Source organism: Ixodes scapularis, unplaced genomic scaffold (assembly GCF_016920785.2).
Source record: "Ixodes scapularis isolate PalLabHiFi unplaced genomic scaffold, ASM1692078v2 PGA_scaffold8__174_contigs__length_109621045, whole genome shotgun sequence".
In the NCBI taxonomy this organism is placed as follows: domain Eukaryota; kingdom Metazoa; phylum Arthropoda; class Arachnida; order Ixodida; family Ixodidae; genus Ixodes; species Ixodes scapularis.
The window spans coordinates 30894247-30913066 of record NW_024609883.1 but is presented as its reverse complement, the minus strand read 5'-3'; the positions used below and the strand labels follow the sequence as shown (position 1 = coordinate 30913066).

The window sequence follows — 18820 nt, the reverse complement described above, 5'->3', positions numbered from 1 at the left end:
TCAAAGCGGATCCGGATGCAATTTAGGATGCGCTCTCATTGAGCGTCGCATCGTGTCCGTTAAATGTAGGTAGGAGTCGCATTTTCTGCTCAACACTCCGTTAAACGGTGGGCGGGCGCACTCGCGAACCCCATTTCAGTATTTTACTATTTATTTGGACGTAGGCGACCGTAACCCTCGACGCTCCTGGTTTTGCTAAGGCTCAGAAGCATGGGGGCTGGCTCCGCCGACGAGAAAACTCGACGAGCTCGATATGGGCCGCGTCTATCCTTGCCGCACAACCCCTAACCGAGTATGCGAGTGGTCGAGACGGCCTAGATTGGCCCGAAATCCCGGAGAATCTCCAGGGGCCATTTCGGCTGCCGACGAGTTGCTCAAGCGCGGGCTCGTCTTGACTCCGAACGTCTGATGTTCGCCCAGAACATCGTGAACCACTCGGTGTTTCTTTCTGCCACCGACGGCTCCGGCTGGCAGACAATCGTGACGAGATGGAACTCGAGTGAAATAGTAAACACTGCCTTCCCGCGTAGAGCGCTTCATCAGTGTGGATTCTTGGTATATTTCTAGCACGAAGTAAGTCACGCGAACCCGTCTCGATAAGCTATACAATTTTTTTGTGCTTTCTGCGTTTCGCAAAAGCGCACACTTTTTGAAGACGTACCTTTTTTTTTTTGTTAAATCATGCGAAGGAACTTGGCAGTTGGCAACTGCGTGATATTTCTTTTGCGCATGTAATGATATCGTCAAGCGGTCAAAAGTAATTTAACCGCCTGTTTAAAAAAAAAATCTCTCGAAGAACAGAAAGGAAAACCTCATTAAAAATCCACTTGTAAAGAAAGACGAATGAAAAAAAAAAAAAGAAAACGTTGCTCACCCGAGAATAATGAAGTCAAACTGTTTATTTTTTTTTTCACCACTAGTATATACGTATATACATAACATAAATATCGCCTTTTCGAAGGCACAAGGTGTTCCTAAGATTTGTTAATTTCGAGAATTCCATGTACATGGTTCAGGCAACAAAAACAAATACTGGTACGTATATGTTTTTCCATGTTGATTACATACTGGGACATATTTATTACTTCGCCTAAAATATTACGAGATAAACACTGAAAATTGTTTTCAAGGATTCAGAAAAAAAAATACTGGAATACACAGGCAGATCGCAGCAATATCCAAACGAATATAAACACACTGAAAAAGGTGTGATATGCAGTAACTGAAATAAGAATGTGAACCATATTTTTTTTTTGTAACTGTATGGCTGTTCTCTCGGACTCGGAAATTACAATTAGTCAGAGATAAATTCCATGCCAAATTGATGAAGAAAAAAGAAGCTCATGAGACACTCTTACCCGTATTCACCAGGCGCGACTAACTAGGGCCGTTTTAAGGTTAGTAGCACGGCTAAGTAGTCGCGAGCTAAACAAGAAATGCGCGACTAACGAGCGATTATGTTCTGCGGTATTCACGAGCGCGAAGCGAGCGTGTGACTATCTAGTCAGAACTAACAAGCGGAAGTGACGTAAAAAGATACGTCACGCATATGCATACTTAAACGCCACTACATAATTGGTTATTTTATCGTATAAAAACTAAGCTTTAAATGTTTTTCAGGAAAAAAGTTACAATAAGAGACATATTGTCCGAGACAAAGTTTTACAAAGAAAAATTAAAAAAAAAAAAACAACGCCAGGGAGAAACACGGAAGCCGCATTGCCAGCGACATAAATAAATATGGAAGAGCCCGTAAATGCGTTTTTTTTTTTTCTCGTCGTCCAGCGCCCTGCTGAGATCACTTTAGCGGTATATCTGGCCATTCAACGTGTCTATTTACGCAGTACTTGCTCCTCCAATTCTTTCTAGATGTGTCCCCCAGCGTTCCGAGACAGTAAGTGCTTCGTTATAGCGCTGGCGGTCAGCGGTGATACGAGTCGGCCATGGCGCTGAGCCGCTAGTCACCCGCTAAACACCGGCTAAACTATCCCTACATCATGACTAAGACTTGTTAGTCCACTTCTTAGTCGCACGGGGTGACTAGGCCCTAAACACGACCGGTGAATACCAAGCGCTCAATTAGCGGCGACTCTCGCTCGCCACGTGACCATTTTAGTGGATGACGTCACTAGTCAGCGACTAAACAGTCGCTACTCGCGCCTGGTGAATACGGGTGTCTTTCTTGAAAAGGAATAGCAGTCTCTGGAGACGATGACGTTGTATTAAAATTCTTGGACAGATAATTATTTATGCGCTTCAATTGCATTTAGCATGAAGTGTTTTTCCAGACTTGTAAAACTATAAAACAGCAACGAAAACAACAACTTTAGCTTGATAGTTTGACCAAAACCGATTGACACAGAATGCTTCGTGTATTTGTTCAGGCGTTTACTTATTTGTTTCACCTGTTTCGCTCAATTCGCTTTTGGTGTTTGTGCCACTATGAGTCACGTGGTCTAATGACGTCACGTGACATCACAGCGCCATGGTACACCGTAGAATCGCGGTGTCACGTGCCATGATATCAGGGGACGCCACATGACCTAGATAGAGCGGGAAACCTCCAGGGCGACAGCATGCAAACCGACCCTACAACGTCGGTGAAGGAAACACCTTTTAGAAGCTGAGAGTCGAGACAGCATGAGGTGAATTTGCATTTCAGATATGGCGACCCTGATCCGATATGTATACGATAAACTAGGCCAGTGCGCGACAAGCACAACTGTAAACTTGTGGCCCTACGAAACCAACACTGGTACGATGTTTGCTGCGATCGAAACAGGCGGTGGCCATAATTCCTGGGTTCTGCAGCGACAGCTTTCGCTCTATGCTTTAATTATAGGGCGCTGCGAAGGTTTACAAATGACAACACGTAAACAAACAGAAACAGGTGTAAACTAACACCTGTGTGTTTGTTCCTTCCATACAAAAGTGAAAAAAAAAAAAAAGAAAAAAAAAAGAGAAAAGCGAAGGAAGAGGAAAAAAAGGAGGATAGACAAGAAAGAAGGTTTTAGTTTTCTGAATGGCGGAAATTGCACAAAATTAGTCGTAAATATTTATTTGTGTTTTTCACTTCTCTTTCTCTTCCAGCTCTTGTTGTTCTTTTCGCTTTTTTCACGTTTGTGTGGAAGAAATTGTGAGTAGTTTTTACGCGTTGTATTTATCCTCTCACTGTCGTCATTTGTAATCCTTCGCGATTTAATCGAGGCATCAGTAAGGAACTCGCCCAATCCCAAGCAGTGTTGCCCCTAGCTTTGGCGCGTAAGCACGCCTTGACCATCGTTTTCCCATTTCTCAGCAGAGAAACAATAATTTTGTGAATTTGTTACACGCATTAGTAATCCTTATATTAATCAGGGTGTCGAATCCGAACTAGAACCCGTCACTATTCCGATTCGGCTTGGGACCGGGTTCAAGCTTTTTATTTTGTTCCGGTTTGGTTTCGGTTTAGTCATCTATGCAAAATATCGCTTCGGTAACCGTTTCAACCAAGCGCGAGCCGGTTCAAGCTGGTTCATAACTTTACCTCAACCATGGCAGCCTGCGCATCTCCTGCGGTTTTTGTGCAGCATGTGCTACTTGCAGTAGCCGGAAACAAAGATGGTGTGTGTAATGTTTTATTCACACCACAATAACATCACAGAATAAGAAAGACTCATATGCTACTTTGCTCAACACAGGAGAACTGTGCTGGGTTACCCCACATACTGTTACTGCACTTGCGAGTGCTGGTCACCATTTGAAGACTATTCTCTTATTAAAAGCGAAGAGTCTGTTGAATAAAACTGAGTTTCAGTAAAATGTGAAAATGAGACGGGCTATGGTGGGATTTCAACTTGCAAATTACTATCTGAACTAAAACACGCCTGAGAGAGTGTTTAGAGTTATTGTTTCCAGGTGACAACGTAACAACATAAATCAAATTTCGGGAAATCTGGAAATGCAGAGACAACCAGGACATTTTGTTTATATCTTGGTAGATTGAAGTGTTCGGTAAATATGCTTTTACCGAAAAATTGAATGGAGCGCTCAATATATAAATAGAAAAATCGATTAAAATAATGTTCTCGGCAAGGCAAGTTTTATGCAAAAAAAAAACAATAAAATGCGAATTTGAACTATAGCTTTAAAATGATTTATATCGTCTTTATTTTTTTTTGTTTTACCTCAATTGTACCAAACTTAAATCCCCTGTCTGCGAGTTAAACATCAAAACATTAAAATATACATTTAGTCACGCCGTTAAAAATTTATAAAAATGCAGATGTATATTGGAAGGCGACCAGAAAATGCCAGCAACACAGTTTTTTTTTATTAAAACAATTAGCGATATTAAATTGAAAAAGCGTGTGTTGCTTGCATTTCAAATGGGCCAGTACAAAGCAAAGAAAAAAACATTACCCGGCATTGAGGTATTAATGTCTCTGTCTTTTGAGTCATTACAAAATCGAATGAAAATATATTCTTGCTTTTTTATGTAGGCAAACGCGTCAGAATGCCATGCCACATCTCTACTCTTATTCACGGACTTAAACAGTTGGCAATTTTCGTAGCGAAAAAAATGCCACTCTACTGAGGATTATCTATAGTTGTACAGTTTAATCAGATCGTCAGATGCCTACGCTGTGATCCAGCTTGACCCCTCCTTATAGGGTCATATATTTTCTGCCATCCTAACTGCACAGCAGCTGTGAAAAGCACAAATCAAGCTTGCTCTTACGCGTGACATCAAAAATGCTCACTAGACCCTTCGTATCTGCTCATGATGACAGTGAAACGTTAGAAGCTCAACTTAGTCTCTAAATCATTAGCGTTCACTAATATTGCCGCTAGATAAAATTGGCGGCGTCATCTGCTTTACAAAAAAAAAAAAAAAACAGTTATTAGAGACCGTGCTGTAGAAGCGGACACAGCGGAACAAATGTATGCTTAATTTTGTTTGGTTATCTTACCGTTCTATCGCAAACGCCACTCTATGCAAATTACGCGGTCGTAGGGGCGCTTGGACAGAGAACCGAAGTGAATCAGACAGCACGCATCATACCATCGCGCTACCCGTTTCGAGGGAGTTGCTCGGTTCAAGATGATAAAGATTGCGAAAAATCTGTCGGAATATAATTTAAAAAAAAAGGAACCGAAAAAAACAAAAACAAAGAAGGTTCAAACACGAATATTTGAAAATACCTATCTAATATACTTTCAGTATTTCGTACGTTGTGTTTAATTACATGTTAGGTATCACTCTAAAAAATGTCTGTGCGTCTATACTTTCACGCACAACACTTCGGAGAGCCAATCACCGCAACTTACGGAGGCAGCTCAGCGAATGACGATGCCAAAACATATGTTTAGACCAAAAAAGGCAGTCTGAGTTGTGACATTAAGCAATGCAAAACGCCAGGCTTGCATTGCTTAATGTCACAACTCAGACAGCGTTTTTCTCTCGAAACATATGTTTCGGCATCGTGATACGCTGAGCTGCCTCCGTAAGTTGCGGTGGTTGGCTCTCCGAGGTGTTGTGCGGGAAAGTAGACGTACAGACTTTTTTTAGAGTGTAAAGGTGTGGACATAGTAAAATTTCTACTCGAATCCAATTCGAATGTAAGAGCAGAACGGTGTAGAAAAAAAGTAAAATGTCAAAAAGAACACGAATATTCAAATTTATTGGCAATGTTCACGAGGCTAAAAACGGGCCTGTGTTTCTGCGACACCGTGGTGACGACTAAATCGAAATATGACAGCATTGCTTGTCTTCTATGAAGTTTGTATACCGCTGATTGAATTGCGACGACCCGGTCTGGTGGAGAACTATCAAATATCTGTAAATTTCCAGTCAATAAAGATGGCGATGCTTAGCACGTCACCGCTTCTGTTCAGCCGTTTCCTTTTTAGTCCGCTCCACCCTCTTGCTAAGTCGCTTAACTCGAAAGACTGCGGCCAATACAGCCAGCCTCCCCCCCGCCTTCGGACCTGCCTATCCGCGCAATAAGGAGGGGGGCACATATTTCTGTCACTTCACATATCCCCCCCTCCCCCCTCCTTGGCGCAGGGGATGAGCGTGATCCTCAGCCTCTTCGAGTTCTGGGCAAAATTATAATTGGGCGACGTTCGGAATTTTGTTCTTTCTTTACAGTTTATCCACATATTGCTCTCCCGCGCATGCGCATGTTTTTTTGTGTTACGAATAAAACATTACGGGGGAGGCCGACGGAAAAAAAAATGCTGTCAGATTCGGGAAAGCCGCGCAGATGGACAAAAAAAAAAAAAACCTACGTGTTTATTCTTGTACTGGGCACACGAAACGATGAGAGTCAAACACGAATAAAAATGGTATTAATGATCACATCTACGTGACACACTCAAGACGAACTGCTACTTTGCTTTCTGTGAAAAAAAGAGCGCTGAGAGAAGGCATGACTAAAAATAAAGTTGATCTGAGAGATTCTCGCACTTTTATGAGGGATTTAAAGTAAATGTTCCCGATGTTTCGGCCCCTCAGAGTACACGGCTGGTTCATGCACTGCTTCGGCAAAGATATGCAGAGTGTCCCATCTAAAACGAGCCAAGCTTTAAGAAGAAAAGCAGTCCGCTCTACTCCATGAAACCAACTGTGTTTTGCTTGGAATCGTCTTTCGAAAGCGCAAATATCTAATTGAAGAAACCTAAATAAATAATTACGACACTTTTTTTTTTAACTTTCTGGTTGTCGCACTCATTTGCCAGTAGTTTTTTTTAATGTTCACTGAACCCTTTATTAAACGAAAACTCGTGCAAACTACCGCTAAATTTAAATATAACTACGAGAAGGAACCTAAGTTCCTTCATGCCGCACATGATCGAATCCAGGCTCTTCTGCTCGATCCACTCGCTGTGGCAAGACCAACACGAAGATCCAGCTCGGCAAGAAACGATAGGTTCTACGCAGAAATGGATGCGTTTGCCTCAATCCCCTGTGGCTATGCTGCCATCAACCGTCTGCATACGTGGAAAGAATCACGGGCGATGGAGGGTTCCCAGAGATCACTTAACAGCAGGGATGGGCAAAATACATGGATATATGTATCGAAATAAAAATACAAAATACTTTGTCAAAAATGTAATTAATTACAAATCTAATTACATTTCCAAAGAAGCATTTAAATACAAGATACAAATACAACCAAATGTATTTGGTCTCCTCCAAATACTTTGCCATATACATTCCTCAAAATTTGCGTCAGCGACTTCAGGGCACCTGCAACGGGTTTCTGGCTATCTCATTTTAATTTTGCATCGCACACTCGGGAGTTAGTGTGCGAGGCTCTAGTAACGTAATAGAAGTATAATCACAAAAAAGATGTAATCAGCTTGGACGTAATAGGTGAAAAAAGTACAGGGCTTCAAGCAGCTTTTTTTGTCGATTACATTCTGGTATAGACCAACAAAGAACCGAGACAACCAAGAGGCGCAGCACTAGCTCGATAATTTTTTGTTGTTGCAACTCGCACCAGTTACTAAAATCTAGACAACCCGCGCATTTAGAATGTTCCAGGCAAAAATATGGATGGAAGTCAGGCTGGAAAGCATCAAAAGTTGTTACAGGCACTTATTTAGCCAGTCTGCCTGTGAACGTCGATTTCGTCACTATTCTTACCCTGGACTAGCACCGTAATCATAAAGTCACTAAACGCTTGTGCTTGATTGAGAGACACTGCATTCGGTGCAGAACGTAGTTTTCTTCCTCTGGACAGTGCCTTTAAAAGAAAGCCGGAGGAGAAAAAGAAAAAAAGCCCCATCGCCGAATAAAGGATGGAGACTTTATCTTACAACCACATGCATAAAAACAAGAATTATCGTGACAATAAATTTGAGGGATGTATTTTCGCCAACAAAATTGTATTTAAATACAATTGTATTTGAAATACCCATGCTTTAGTATTTAAATACACACGTCAAATACATTACCCAATTTGTAATTAAGTACAAATGCAAAATACACAAAGTATTTGAAATACGCATTTCAAATACTTGTATTTGAAATACTGCCCATCCCTGCTTAACAGTTATTTCAGTAGTAGTTTAGGGACGCATGAAGTGCATAAATATTGATTGTTTTCCGTTGTTCACGGTGTCGTCTTTTGAAGACGCGGAGAAGGGTGCCTCATGGCGAAAGCGGAAACATATCACTCTGCGAAGCTTCGTCTCCGTAGCATTATTTTTTTTTTGTAAACAGTTGGTCCGGTGTGCACCAATCACTCATTGTTGTATTTGTTTACATTTTATTCTTGAAGCCCATAATTACTGCCGGAGCCTTTTTCGTTTTTACCACAATATTCAATAAAAAACAGTAAGCTACATAAACCATGTTTCTAAAATAAATACTGGGTTATGTGCTACAATAACCTACATAATCATTGATATATATAATATGTATTCCTCTAGACCTATTTAGAAAAAAGGTCTGTTGGGACGGCCGTCTGCTTTTGTGTGCTATCAACAATCCGCTTTCCAAAGACGTTGCCATGCCGACAATTATCGCGTTCATTTAGGCTTAGGAGTGCCCAGAATCGAAACACTATCTAAAAAATGCGGCGATGTCATTGCCCAAGCTTTGCGGTTTAAGTGAGGTAAGGCAAAGCGAAAGTCTCCTGCACCATTCGTTGTTGACTAACGCGCCCGATATTGCAGCTACAACGACATATTAGTTCCAAAGCGAGCGGCGCTCACTCACTGGGGCACCGCCCATGTTTCCCCGCATCCCTACCGAGCCAGTCACGTGATCTCAAAATCCCTCTCCTAGGTACTGCGGCCAACTTTAGCCGCGGTTAGCGCTTCGAGCAAACGGGCCCTGGAGCGCGAGAGTTCTGCCTTTGATAAGACTTGGTCGCTCGCTGAGTCAAAGCCTTACGGAAGGCAACGAGCATGCGCTGGAGGCGGAGCTACTTGGTTTATCACCTGTCACTGACTATTGACGGCGTTGATGCTTTGGTGGCGCCGTCCTACGGTTCCATTTTGTGACGTCATTACCCGCGAACAAAACCTTCGACGGCGTTCGTAATGGGCACGGTGGGAGCTTGAAATCATTGCGCTCTGAAACCAACGCTGCCAACACGGTCATAAGTGAAGTTCCCCGCTTACTTCCGTCGATGACGAATCCTTCGCTGAGATCATAGTGAGCATTTGGCCAGTCGTGGAAGGCCGATTACAGCGACGCTTTCGATCGCTCACGTCGTCATACCACCATTCGAGAAGAGGGCTACTGGCCGGAGCCAATTTCGGCGCTGGTGCGTATGGCTCGTGCTTGGTTTGCTTTCCGAAGCGACGCACATGCCCGTGCCGGACTGGCCGGACTGTGGAGATCGCAGGCTGGGCTGTGGCTTTCTATACTTCGTTTCAGCCTAGATCCAGGCGCAGTTGATGCTACAAGCACGAGCATGTGGCACTGAAGAGTGCTTGAACTGCACGAGCGTGCCTACTTGGCAGGGACGCTGAAAGCCCGGAGCTCGCGTTTGTAGCATCGGCTGCTTCTGGACGTAAGCTGAAAGGAAGTATAGGCGTTGAAACGGAGGCCAACGCGCTGCTTACAAATGCACGTGGAGTGCTTATGCGCCCTGACAACAGCAGTGCCACCGCAGCAGCCTGACGTCAGTCTCGGTGTAGAGTGAGTTACTTTAAATGCTTATTTTCATCTCGCTTCAATTAGAGTGGCTACAGAATACCGTATCAGCCGTCCACGGAAAGGGACATCTGGCACATCCTATTAGGGGTCCCTAATTTACCCGGCGGGACTGGGTCATGGTCGCCCGCTGCGACTGGCCAGCCCCGCACCGTTCCCTAGTCGCAGCAGCGGCGATGTGCCGGTTCCCCGGTTCCGCTTGGCCCTGCCGCGTGGATTAGCGCCCCCAGATGTCACTTTTTGTGGACATCTCGAAGCGATGCCGATGTCCACGCGGAGTGAGTGCCCGCATGAGAATACGTATCAACCGTACGTACTGCACCAAATAACTCGGGAACCTTTTGGGGTCATTCGCCACGTGCCGCGTGTAGCGTTGCAACAGCTGGATTGCTTAGATACGGCAAGGAAAAGAACTGACACCGTGGAGAGCATTTGCAATTTAATGGCGGACGCCTCCCGCGCAAATTGCCCGCACTTGTGCGTGCATGAGGTATCTGCGTGGCGATCAGGTGGAGGCTCAGTCGTGTTTTGTCATTCTTTTTAAAGTTTTTTACGTTATAGAGTAGACGATTGCGAGCGTGGCGCCTCACTGGTGCTCCATGCGTGCAAGCATGTGTAGCGTGTGCGTGAACCCAGCTCTGACAAGCTTGCGATGGACCTTTTTCCACTAACGAGCACCGTGTGGCGGTTTGTCCGTGAACTACATAGGGTGTCTACATCTCTGTCTGTCTCAGGATGAAGACATCCATTGTTGCCCCGAATGTGCCAGCGCGTAACGCTCTAGCGCACTCGGTGCGTGAATTGGGCGGTAAAATGGCGTCTATGCATTAGCCAAAGCTACGCGCACTCGAGCTGAGTGACACCAGATTGCGCGCGCTTCAAAATGCAAAAAAAAATAAAAACAATTGCGCGGAAAATGGCTGAGATGTCACCATTCAAGCAAATGCGCGCGTGTGTATGAAGGCACTCTAGAACTACCCATGAAGGGCAGCCGGAAGGGGCTCCGCTGGACAGAGCATATGGCCATCGTAGTGTTGTATCGGTTTTCGGTGCTTTTTATGCCCCACGCTACCGAGACCTAGAAAAAGAATCGTAAAAAAAAAGATAAAATCCGCGGAAAGATGGGCTCTGACAATGTTGATCGGTCGGGATGGTGCCCCGCGAAAATAGAGACACAGCAGGAAGCAAGGCTAAGGGAGAGGTTGTGCGCATGCCCAGAAGCGTACTGGGAAAATGTCCATCGCACCTGTTCGCCCGCACGAGCACAGACACGGCGGCGACCACGCTTTCGCCTCCTCCTAGCAGCTCTCATCGCAAACACGGCCCACGAACCACGTGACCCTTATCGAGCAGTTGGAAACACTCGGCAATCTAGGCGCGCTGGAAGAGTTATTTGAGTCGTGAAAAGGAAGCCCACTTCCTGGACTCGGTCAGGAGAGGCGCCTTCTGTTTGTTCGAGGCCAGGAAGCGGTGCTCGTAAACACGCCGTGCACGTGGCCTCGCTCCACGAGCCTGCTCTCTCTTACTCTGGCACGTGTTACAAGTACCGTTTTTAACGTGTTACCGCGGTAGTGTAACGACTATTTTTTTTATATGGAGGGAGCCAGCATTAGTTTCTTCTTTTGAGGAACTATTTAATCTGAACATCGTGTGCGACACCATTCCCACGTGCACCCAAAGAGTCCATCTCATGTTCTTGCGCAAAAAGCAGAACTATACATCGGTTCACTGAAAGTCGACGCAACCGATGCTGTGATTCGAGGGCACCAATCAAGCTGCCTCGGAGCGCGTCTTTGTGGCGTTCGTCGACTTTCTTTGTACGTGTCATCATCGGCTCAGCCCAATCAAGGGCGGAAAGTGGGCCATGACCTTGAAAGCTTAGTTTTGCACGGATGTGTTTGTATACCTTCCAACCTTTGAATGTGCTCTGGTCCGATCGTGTAATGAAATATAGGCTTCGTACCGGTGTTTGAAAAGATGACTATCAGACCGTGTTTGTCGTTAAACATGCGCAGTAGGGTGAGAACACGTTTTAGAGCAAGAAATATGAAGGTGGTCGGGTCAATTCACCTCCAGGTTTACGCGCATCTGATCACTTCTGAATCAGACAGAACGTTTAATTAAATTATTACTTTTATTATGTAAGATCGATGCACTTTATTTTATCACGTTAAAATAACACACTACTATTGGGATCCACTAACATTGGGGAATGTTATCAACGTCAATGGTACGTTCAATAAAACGCAGTTGCCACCTACAGCGATTGCTTGCACACGGGCGCTTTCTTGATGATATCCATAAATGAACGCACGGCGGCATACTAGGGCACTATAACCGGCATATTTGCTAGTTTGTTAGCTCATTGAGTTTACGCCATATGGTCATAATACGAAGCATTGCTTTACTTGTGATTTCCTGGAAGCTTACCGGCGTAAAGCGCACCAATACGAGCTTGCAACAACGATGGAACTGCAATAGTAATGTCCACTTTTTTCCCACACGCGCACATTATCACGTAAGCATCTGACCACAGTCGCGGCACTCCCGTTTCTAGTTCATCTGACTGCATTCCAACAGTACGCTGCTTATGGAATAAACAACTTAGAAAACTTTGAATGAAACACAGATGGCCCTATTTTCGTGGCGTTCGTCAGTTATATTGACGGATGAATGATTGGGTATGAATGGATAAATTCACCTTTTAAATCGGACGGCGGCTTCTGCCGTGCATTTACCCAGTGGCACTCATTGAATGAAATGGCACTCTTTCATGCATGCTACTGCACGTCTCCAAAAGACGGAATTACTGGATCAATTATTTCTGAACTAGGACCAGGATAGCAGCGGCGCTCTTTGGAACGGTAGCGCTTCGATTTATTGGAGAGCAACATTGTAGGCTGAGAGAATTTCAGCTCCTGCAGACAAACGTCTCCCAACTGTGCCTAAATACAGTTTTTTTTAAGCTTAGCGGACTGGATTTAAAAATCCGTGAAAGCTACACTAATTCGGCTTGTGCAGGTGAGTCATACAACGAGGAGGATATAGTATAAGGGCTAATCGTAACGATCAGAAGGATAATTAACTACAATGTGTTAATTAACTTTTAATTATTGAAAATGAACATATTGTTCTAATTAGAAGTCTGCTGAGCGTCATTGAAAACCACTAAGTCAGTCAGTACTAGAAAGACTTGGAGCACGGGGGAAGCACGGGAGAAGCGCGGTGGAGCGCTAAAGTTACCACCCGTGCAGTAGGATCAAGGCTAACGGTCCGATAATGCTCCCGCGCGGTTTTTCCGCCTTTGATCAGCCCCAGCCTTCTGCCGGTTGTACGAGTGGTAACTTTAGCGCACTACTGCACTTTACACGCGCTCAAAGCCTTTCTAAAAGTTACTTGTTTAGTGGTTTTGAATGGCACTCGTCAAGTTTTTAATCGCAACCATGCCAATTTGCAGTAATTAAAACATTAATTGACAAACTTTAGTGAACTATTCGACTTACCGTGAGGATTTTTTCCTTGTATTATGTCCCCCTGCCACTAAAACGCACCTGCACAAACTGCATTTGTGTAGCTTTCAAGGATTTCTTTTTAAACTAATCTGATAAGCTTCGAAAGAAACATCCCGTATGTTGTTTTAAAGTAACGCGCCATGTTACCGCCGTGATGCCACCTTATTATTGTGTTGGGGTAACGCATCACTCTTGCAGTGAGAAAGTTCGTTAACATTATTGAGTGCAGTGAGGGTGTCAGGGTCATATTTTTACGAGATGGCGGGCGACTGTTAAAATAAAGTAATGCGCGACTTTGGTAGCAAGAAAATGGGTTGCCAGTAGAATGAAATCACGCGTTGCTTCAGTGAGGTATTGCGCTACCATTTTGTTAAGGTCGTCTGCTACGATTACGATCTGCATTACCATTGAAGACAAAACGGCATTGAAGGGACGAAAACGTAACGAACTAGAGAAACTTAGGTACATAAGTATAAAATGATGTTTCTTGGATTCGAATATAATTAAATTTTTCATTGCAATATGTAGCTGTTTTATTACGAGGTCGTGATTTATCATCCCAATTACCTAAGTTTTCAATGGCCTTTGTTGATTGAGCAGAATAATCCACCAGGTTAACACTGGGAGTTCCAAAACTTCGTTGGGCCACTCTGAACTCTTCTAGTGCGTGTTGTACGAGATTTAGGACACAATTTTCACTGTATCAGAACGAGGTATCGGGCCTTACCCTAGTGTTTCCACAGCGTTAAGGCAATACTTCGCCACTGGGAAAAAACGAGGCGCCAAATACTGGACCGAATGTCGCTACTGATTTGAAGCCACGGGCTCCTTCGTGTCTAAGGTTGGGTGTAAGTACGGAGCCTACAGCACGTCTTCGACTGGTGTGTTTACCGCATCCTCAAGCGTGCACTTTTGCCTGATGACGTCATAAAAGTGTCGTTTCATGCATAACGGGTGTAGACGCGACAGACGCCTATTTTGTTGTAGCTTGCTCTAAGTCATAGCCTCCTCTATCCTGACAAAGCCTGGCGGATCGCCACGAGACGCTGCCGGCGGAATGGAAGAGGCGGTGCGGCAGACAACGGATGAGAGGAGAGCCAGGTGTGTATCGGGTCCTCGCCGCTGCAAGAGCTGTGCGCTGACGTCCAGGTTCCCCGAAAAATGGCTCTTTGATGCTCTGTGCTACCAGATCCTCGCGCCCCAAATCTGCGACCGGGTACTCTATGGCTCCGTCGTCGAACTGCCAGGCTTGGTGAGAGTAGAGGAGGCTATTTCTAAGCTTAACACGAACGTTTCTGCAGCCAAGAGTTGAGACGTTGCAACGGCAGTGACACTTGCGTTCACTCGTCTCTTTTGCCTGAACGTTCACGACCAACCGTCAGGACCGCGAAATGCTACAGCATGACACGCCGGCTCCTGTGACGTCATTTGTGGCCACCTCGAGACCATTTTAGATGCGTGCGGAGTATGCGCAGCGCAAGTTCGTCTGCTTCTTGCGCAGAGGTTGCGATGATGTCAGAACACCGAACATTGGCTGATTAAAAAGAATAGTGTGTAGACCTCGAGGCATCGGGCATTGAGGTCTACCGACAATACTTGTAATCAAAGTCAATCAGAAGTCGGCGTCGTTTTGACATCACCGCAACACTTGCGCAAGAAGAAAAAGACTTGCTCTCCACATAGGACGCTAAGCACACCAGTCGAAGACGGGCTCCCGTAGAGTCGAGGTGATAGCGCAGTGTGACCGAGAGCGCCTTGGACGCAGGTGGATCCGGCGGGGCCAGCAGCAGCAGCAGTCCCGGCAGCAGCAGCAGCAGCGGGGGTCGGGGGGTGGCGCCGTCGTCGCTCTTGTCCCGCACGACGGCGGTGCTGGCGACGGGCAGCCCTAGCTCGGGCCGGCGCATGGTGCCGGCCCGGGCCGACGAGGCCCCGCAGCTGAGCGCGGCGGGGCCGGCCAGCCTGGCCATGCAGCGCGCCCGGTCCCTGTCGTCGCTGCCGCCCGAGCCTTTCATGATCATGCGCAGCAAGGCCATGAACCGGCGCGTCATCATCAACGTGGGCGGCGTGCGGCACGAGGTGCTGTGGCGGACGCTGGAGCGGCTGCCGCACACGCGACTGGGCCGACTGCGCGACTGCAACACGCACGAGGCCCTGGCCGAGCTGTGCGACGACTACTCGCTCGTGGACAACGAGTACTTCTTCGACCGGCACCCGCGCTCCTTTGGCGCCGTGCTCAACTTTTTCCGCACGGGCAAGCTGCACCTAGTCGAGGAGATGTGCGTGATGGCTTTCAGCGACGACCTGGAGTACTGGGGCATCGACGAACTGTACCTGGAATCGTGCTGCCAGCACCGCTACCACCAGCGGAAGGAGCACGTGCACGAGGAAATGCGCAAGGAGGCCGAGTCCCTGCGCCAGAGGGACGAGGAGTACTTCGGCGAGGGACGGCGCGCCCAGTTCCAGAAGTTCCTGTGGGACCTACTCGAGAAGCCCACGTCGTCGTTGGCCGCGCGGGTGAGCGTCCCTCCGTGTACGTGCCGGGCCGGACGCATGGGCGGCCCTTCGCATGCCTGCCTGCTGTGCTAACCTGTCTTTTCTCTCCCCCTTCTTTCCCGCTGAGCCGCTTGGCGCGCGCAGCCCAACGCAAGACGACCGACCATCGGGGATGGGCAGCGCGAGCGATGGGCGGTCGCAGATGCAGCGTGCGTTACCGGCGCGCGGGCGCCTCTGTCTCGGCTGCCACTATGCATACACACACTTTTCGGTGATTGGCTCGTGCTCGCTTCGTTCTTTCTTCCTTCTGCGGTGGTGACGAGCTTCCGCTTCCGAGCACCGCGGGGCCTCGCTGCACCGTGCTTGCACCGCGGAGGCGGCTGCCTGCGCTCTCTCGCCCCGCACCGGTGTTGTGCGTCGGTCGTGTTCGTTCTTCTCGGTATGTGTGTGTATGTGTGCATCGTGGCTTGTCCCCTGGGAGACAGAGACGGGGCTCGCGGTCGCTGACCTCCGGCTGCCGACGCCGACGCCCCGACCCAGGGCGCGCAGTCCGGCGGCCGCGAAGCCAGCGATCGCGCCCCGGGATCCGCGCGCGCGCGAGGAAGTGGCCCGTGGTTGAGGGCGGGCCGGGCACACCCAGGTCGTGGCCGTGCTGTCCATCCTGTTCATCATCCTGTCGACGATCGCGCTCACGCTCAACACGCTGCCCGAGCTGCAAGAGCGAGACCACAAGGGCGAGGTGGTGGACAACCCCAAGCTGGCGCTCGTGGAGGTGGTGTGCATCACTTGGTTCACGCTAGAGTATCTGCTGCGTTTCCTGTCATCGCCCAACAAGTGGAAGTTCTTCAAGGGTGTCCTAAATGTGATCGACCTGCTGGCCATCCTGCCGTACTTCATCTCGCTCTTCCTGACGGAGACGAGCACCAAGAAGCAGGACCAGTTCCAAGACGTGCGGCGTGTGGTGCAGATCTTTCGCATCATGCGCATTCTGCGCATCCTCAAGCTAGCGCGGCACTCTACAGGCCTGCAGAGTCTGGGCTTTACGCTCCGCAACAGCTACAAGGAGCTTGGCTTGCTCATGCTGTTTCTGGCCATCGGTATCATGATCTTCTCCAGCCTGGCCTACTTCGCAGAGAAAGAGGTAGCCGACACCAAGTTCACCAGCATCCCGGAGACTTTCTGGTGGGCAAGTATCACCATGACGACGGTCGGCTACGGGGATATCTGTCCGACCACGCCTCTGGGCAAGATTGTCGGTAGCGTGTGCTGCATCTGCGGTGTGCTCGTCATCGCGCTGCCCATCCCCATCATCGTCAACAACTTCGCCGAGTTCTACAAGAACCAGATGCGCCGAGAGAAGGCGCTCAAGCGCAAGGAGGCCCTGGAGCGCGCCCGCCGGGAGGGCAGCATCGTCTCCTTCCACCACGTGAACCTGAGGGACGCCTTCGCCAAGAGCATGGACCTCGTCGATGTGCTCGTGGACACGGGCCACGGCGTCGGACAGGTACCTCGCTCTGGGTGGGCCCTGCGCCCACCGCCGCAGGGCTCCGGTCGGACTGCGAGTCCTCGCGGCACTCGCGCGACCGAATAATGCCTAACAGCCTGGTTCGGTGCCGGAACGGGGTCCCTCCGGAGTGGTTGACGGGCATTCTGGACCCTTATAAATGGCTTGAGACCAGCGATTCCTCTGAATGCGCCTAGAGCTTCTAGCCACTAACCGGTGTACTAAATGTTTTTTTCTTATCCTCATGAAACGGTGTATAGAAACGATTAGTGAAGGTGCACGTGCTACTGGGGAGTCAAATTATGTCCAGTGAATAGAGTTACGACTTTCTTCGCTTTAACGCTACGGGTGTTTTTTCTTGTGTTGCCTGTTTCTATCTGTGAATCTAGAAGTGCTATGTAACGGCTAGATTAGGTATTGGCGTTTTAATGGGAATCACTGTGATACGACTTCTCACGTTCCACTGCGACGCGTTGCACGCACCTCGGTTAAAATAGCAACCATATCTTGTCGTAAGCGGTCATAAGCGGTCGTAAGGCAGTCGTTCAGATTTAAACGCAGATGTGTGAACTAGCTTTAAGGGTCAAGCGTATTGTTAACCAGTTAGCATACTTTTGGTTTTTACCTTACCAACGACAATATTTTTGTGGGGCATTTATTAAATAGCTTTTTAAAGAAGTTAGTTCATTGGACCACATACCTCAAAGGATGGGCACGGAGCAAGGACAAGGCCGACGGCCTGTTTAAATTGCGATAGTTATTATGGGAGCACTAAACCGTAAAATCATCTGCGTCCATCCATAAGCAGCTCGATAAAACACCCGTCAGGGGAAGAGGAAAGCACATGTCGCGGGGGAAGGGGCGTTGTGATGGGTCATCAACAGGTCAAGAGACCTCAACGCGAACCAGCTGCGCACATACAGTGATATGCGCAGTTCGATATGGTATGATATGATTTGTTCATATGCATAAGGTACTAAGTAAGTAATACTGGAGGCGTGTGGAAAGAGCTGTCACAAAAACAGCTCGACAAAGTCGCAGGTCCCCGCATGACATTTGTGCGGCACAATCAAAGAAACAAAATTGACACGGGGTGCAATTTCCAGCATTAAAACAACACTTCAAAATAGCATTTTTAAGAGAATAACATTAAAGTTCAGTAGGGGGAAGCGCACAGTTAGGGATTTGATCGCGAACCAGCTCCACATATACAGGGCTATGCGTAGTTCTGTATGAGCGTGCAGTGGATGACGTCAGCGGGAACCAGTTGCGCACATGTGCTGTGCACATTGCCGAAAGAGAGCGCAGTGAGTGACGTCAGCGCAAACCAGCTGCGTGCATAGCAACATCATTAGACGAACTCAGCTACGGAACTGCTCATTGACGCTGCTGCTTCCACGAGCATTACCCCACCTCTCACCCCACAGTCCGCCTCCCGTCGTTCAAGCGTGCACCACCAATTTGCGGACGGCTGCAATGTAACTACAGGGTGTTCCGTGGAATGCGTATGTTTTGAAGCGGGATGTCTAAGATGTTGTTTCACCATATTCTATGGAATGCACAGTTTTGAAACGGAACCCGAGAAGGCGCTTCAAACAACGGGAGGCGGACTGGAGGAAAAGAGGTGGTAGCCCCCTCTGCGGGAGTTCCACAGCT

At 47.5% G+C, this 18820-nt stretch overlaps 1 protein-coding gene across 1 annotated transcript in view; it reads left to right on the top strand.

The window, feature by feature from the left end:
• The first annotated feature begins 15132 nt into the window (after positions 1-15132).
• Positions 15133-18820, top strand: part of LOC8023973 (potassium voltage-gated channel protein Shab) — a 38360-nt gene continuing 34672 nt past the window's right edge. The window contains 2 exon segments of the mRNA XM_042286607.1: positions 15133-15882; positions 16226-17164. Coding sequence (XP_042142541.1) covers positions 15133-15882; positions 16226-17164 — 1689 coding nt within the window.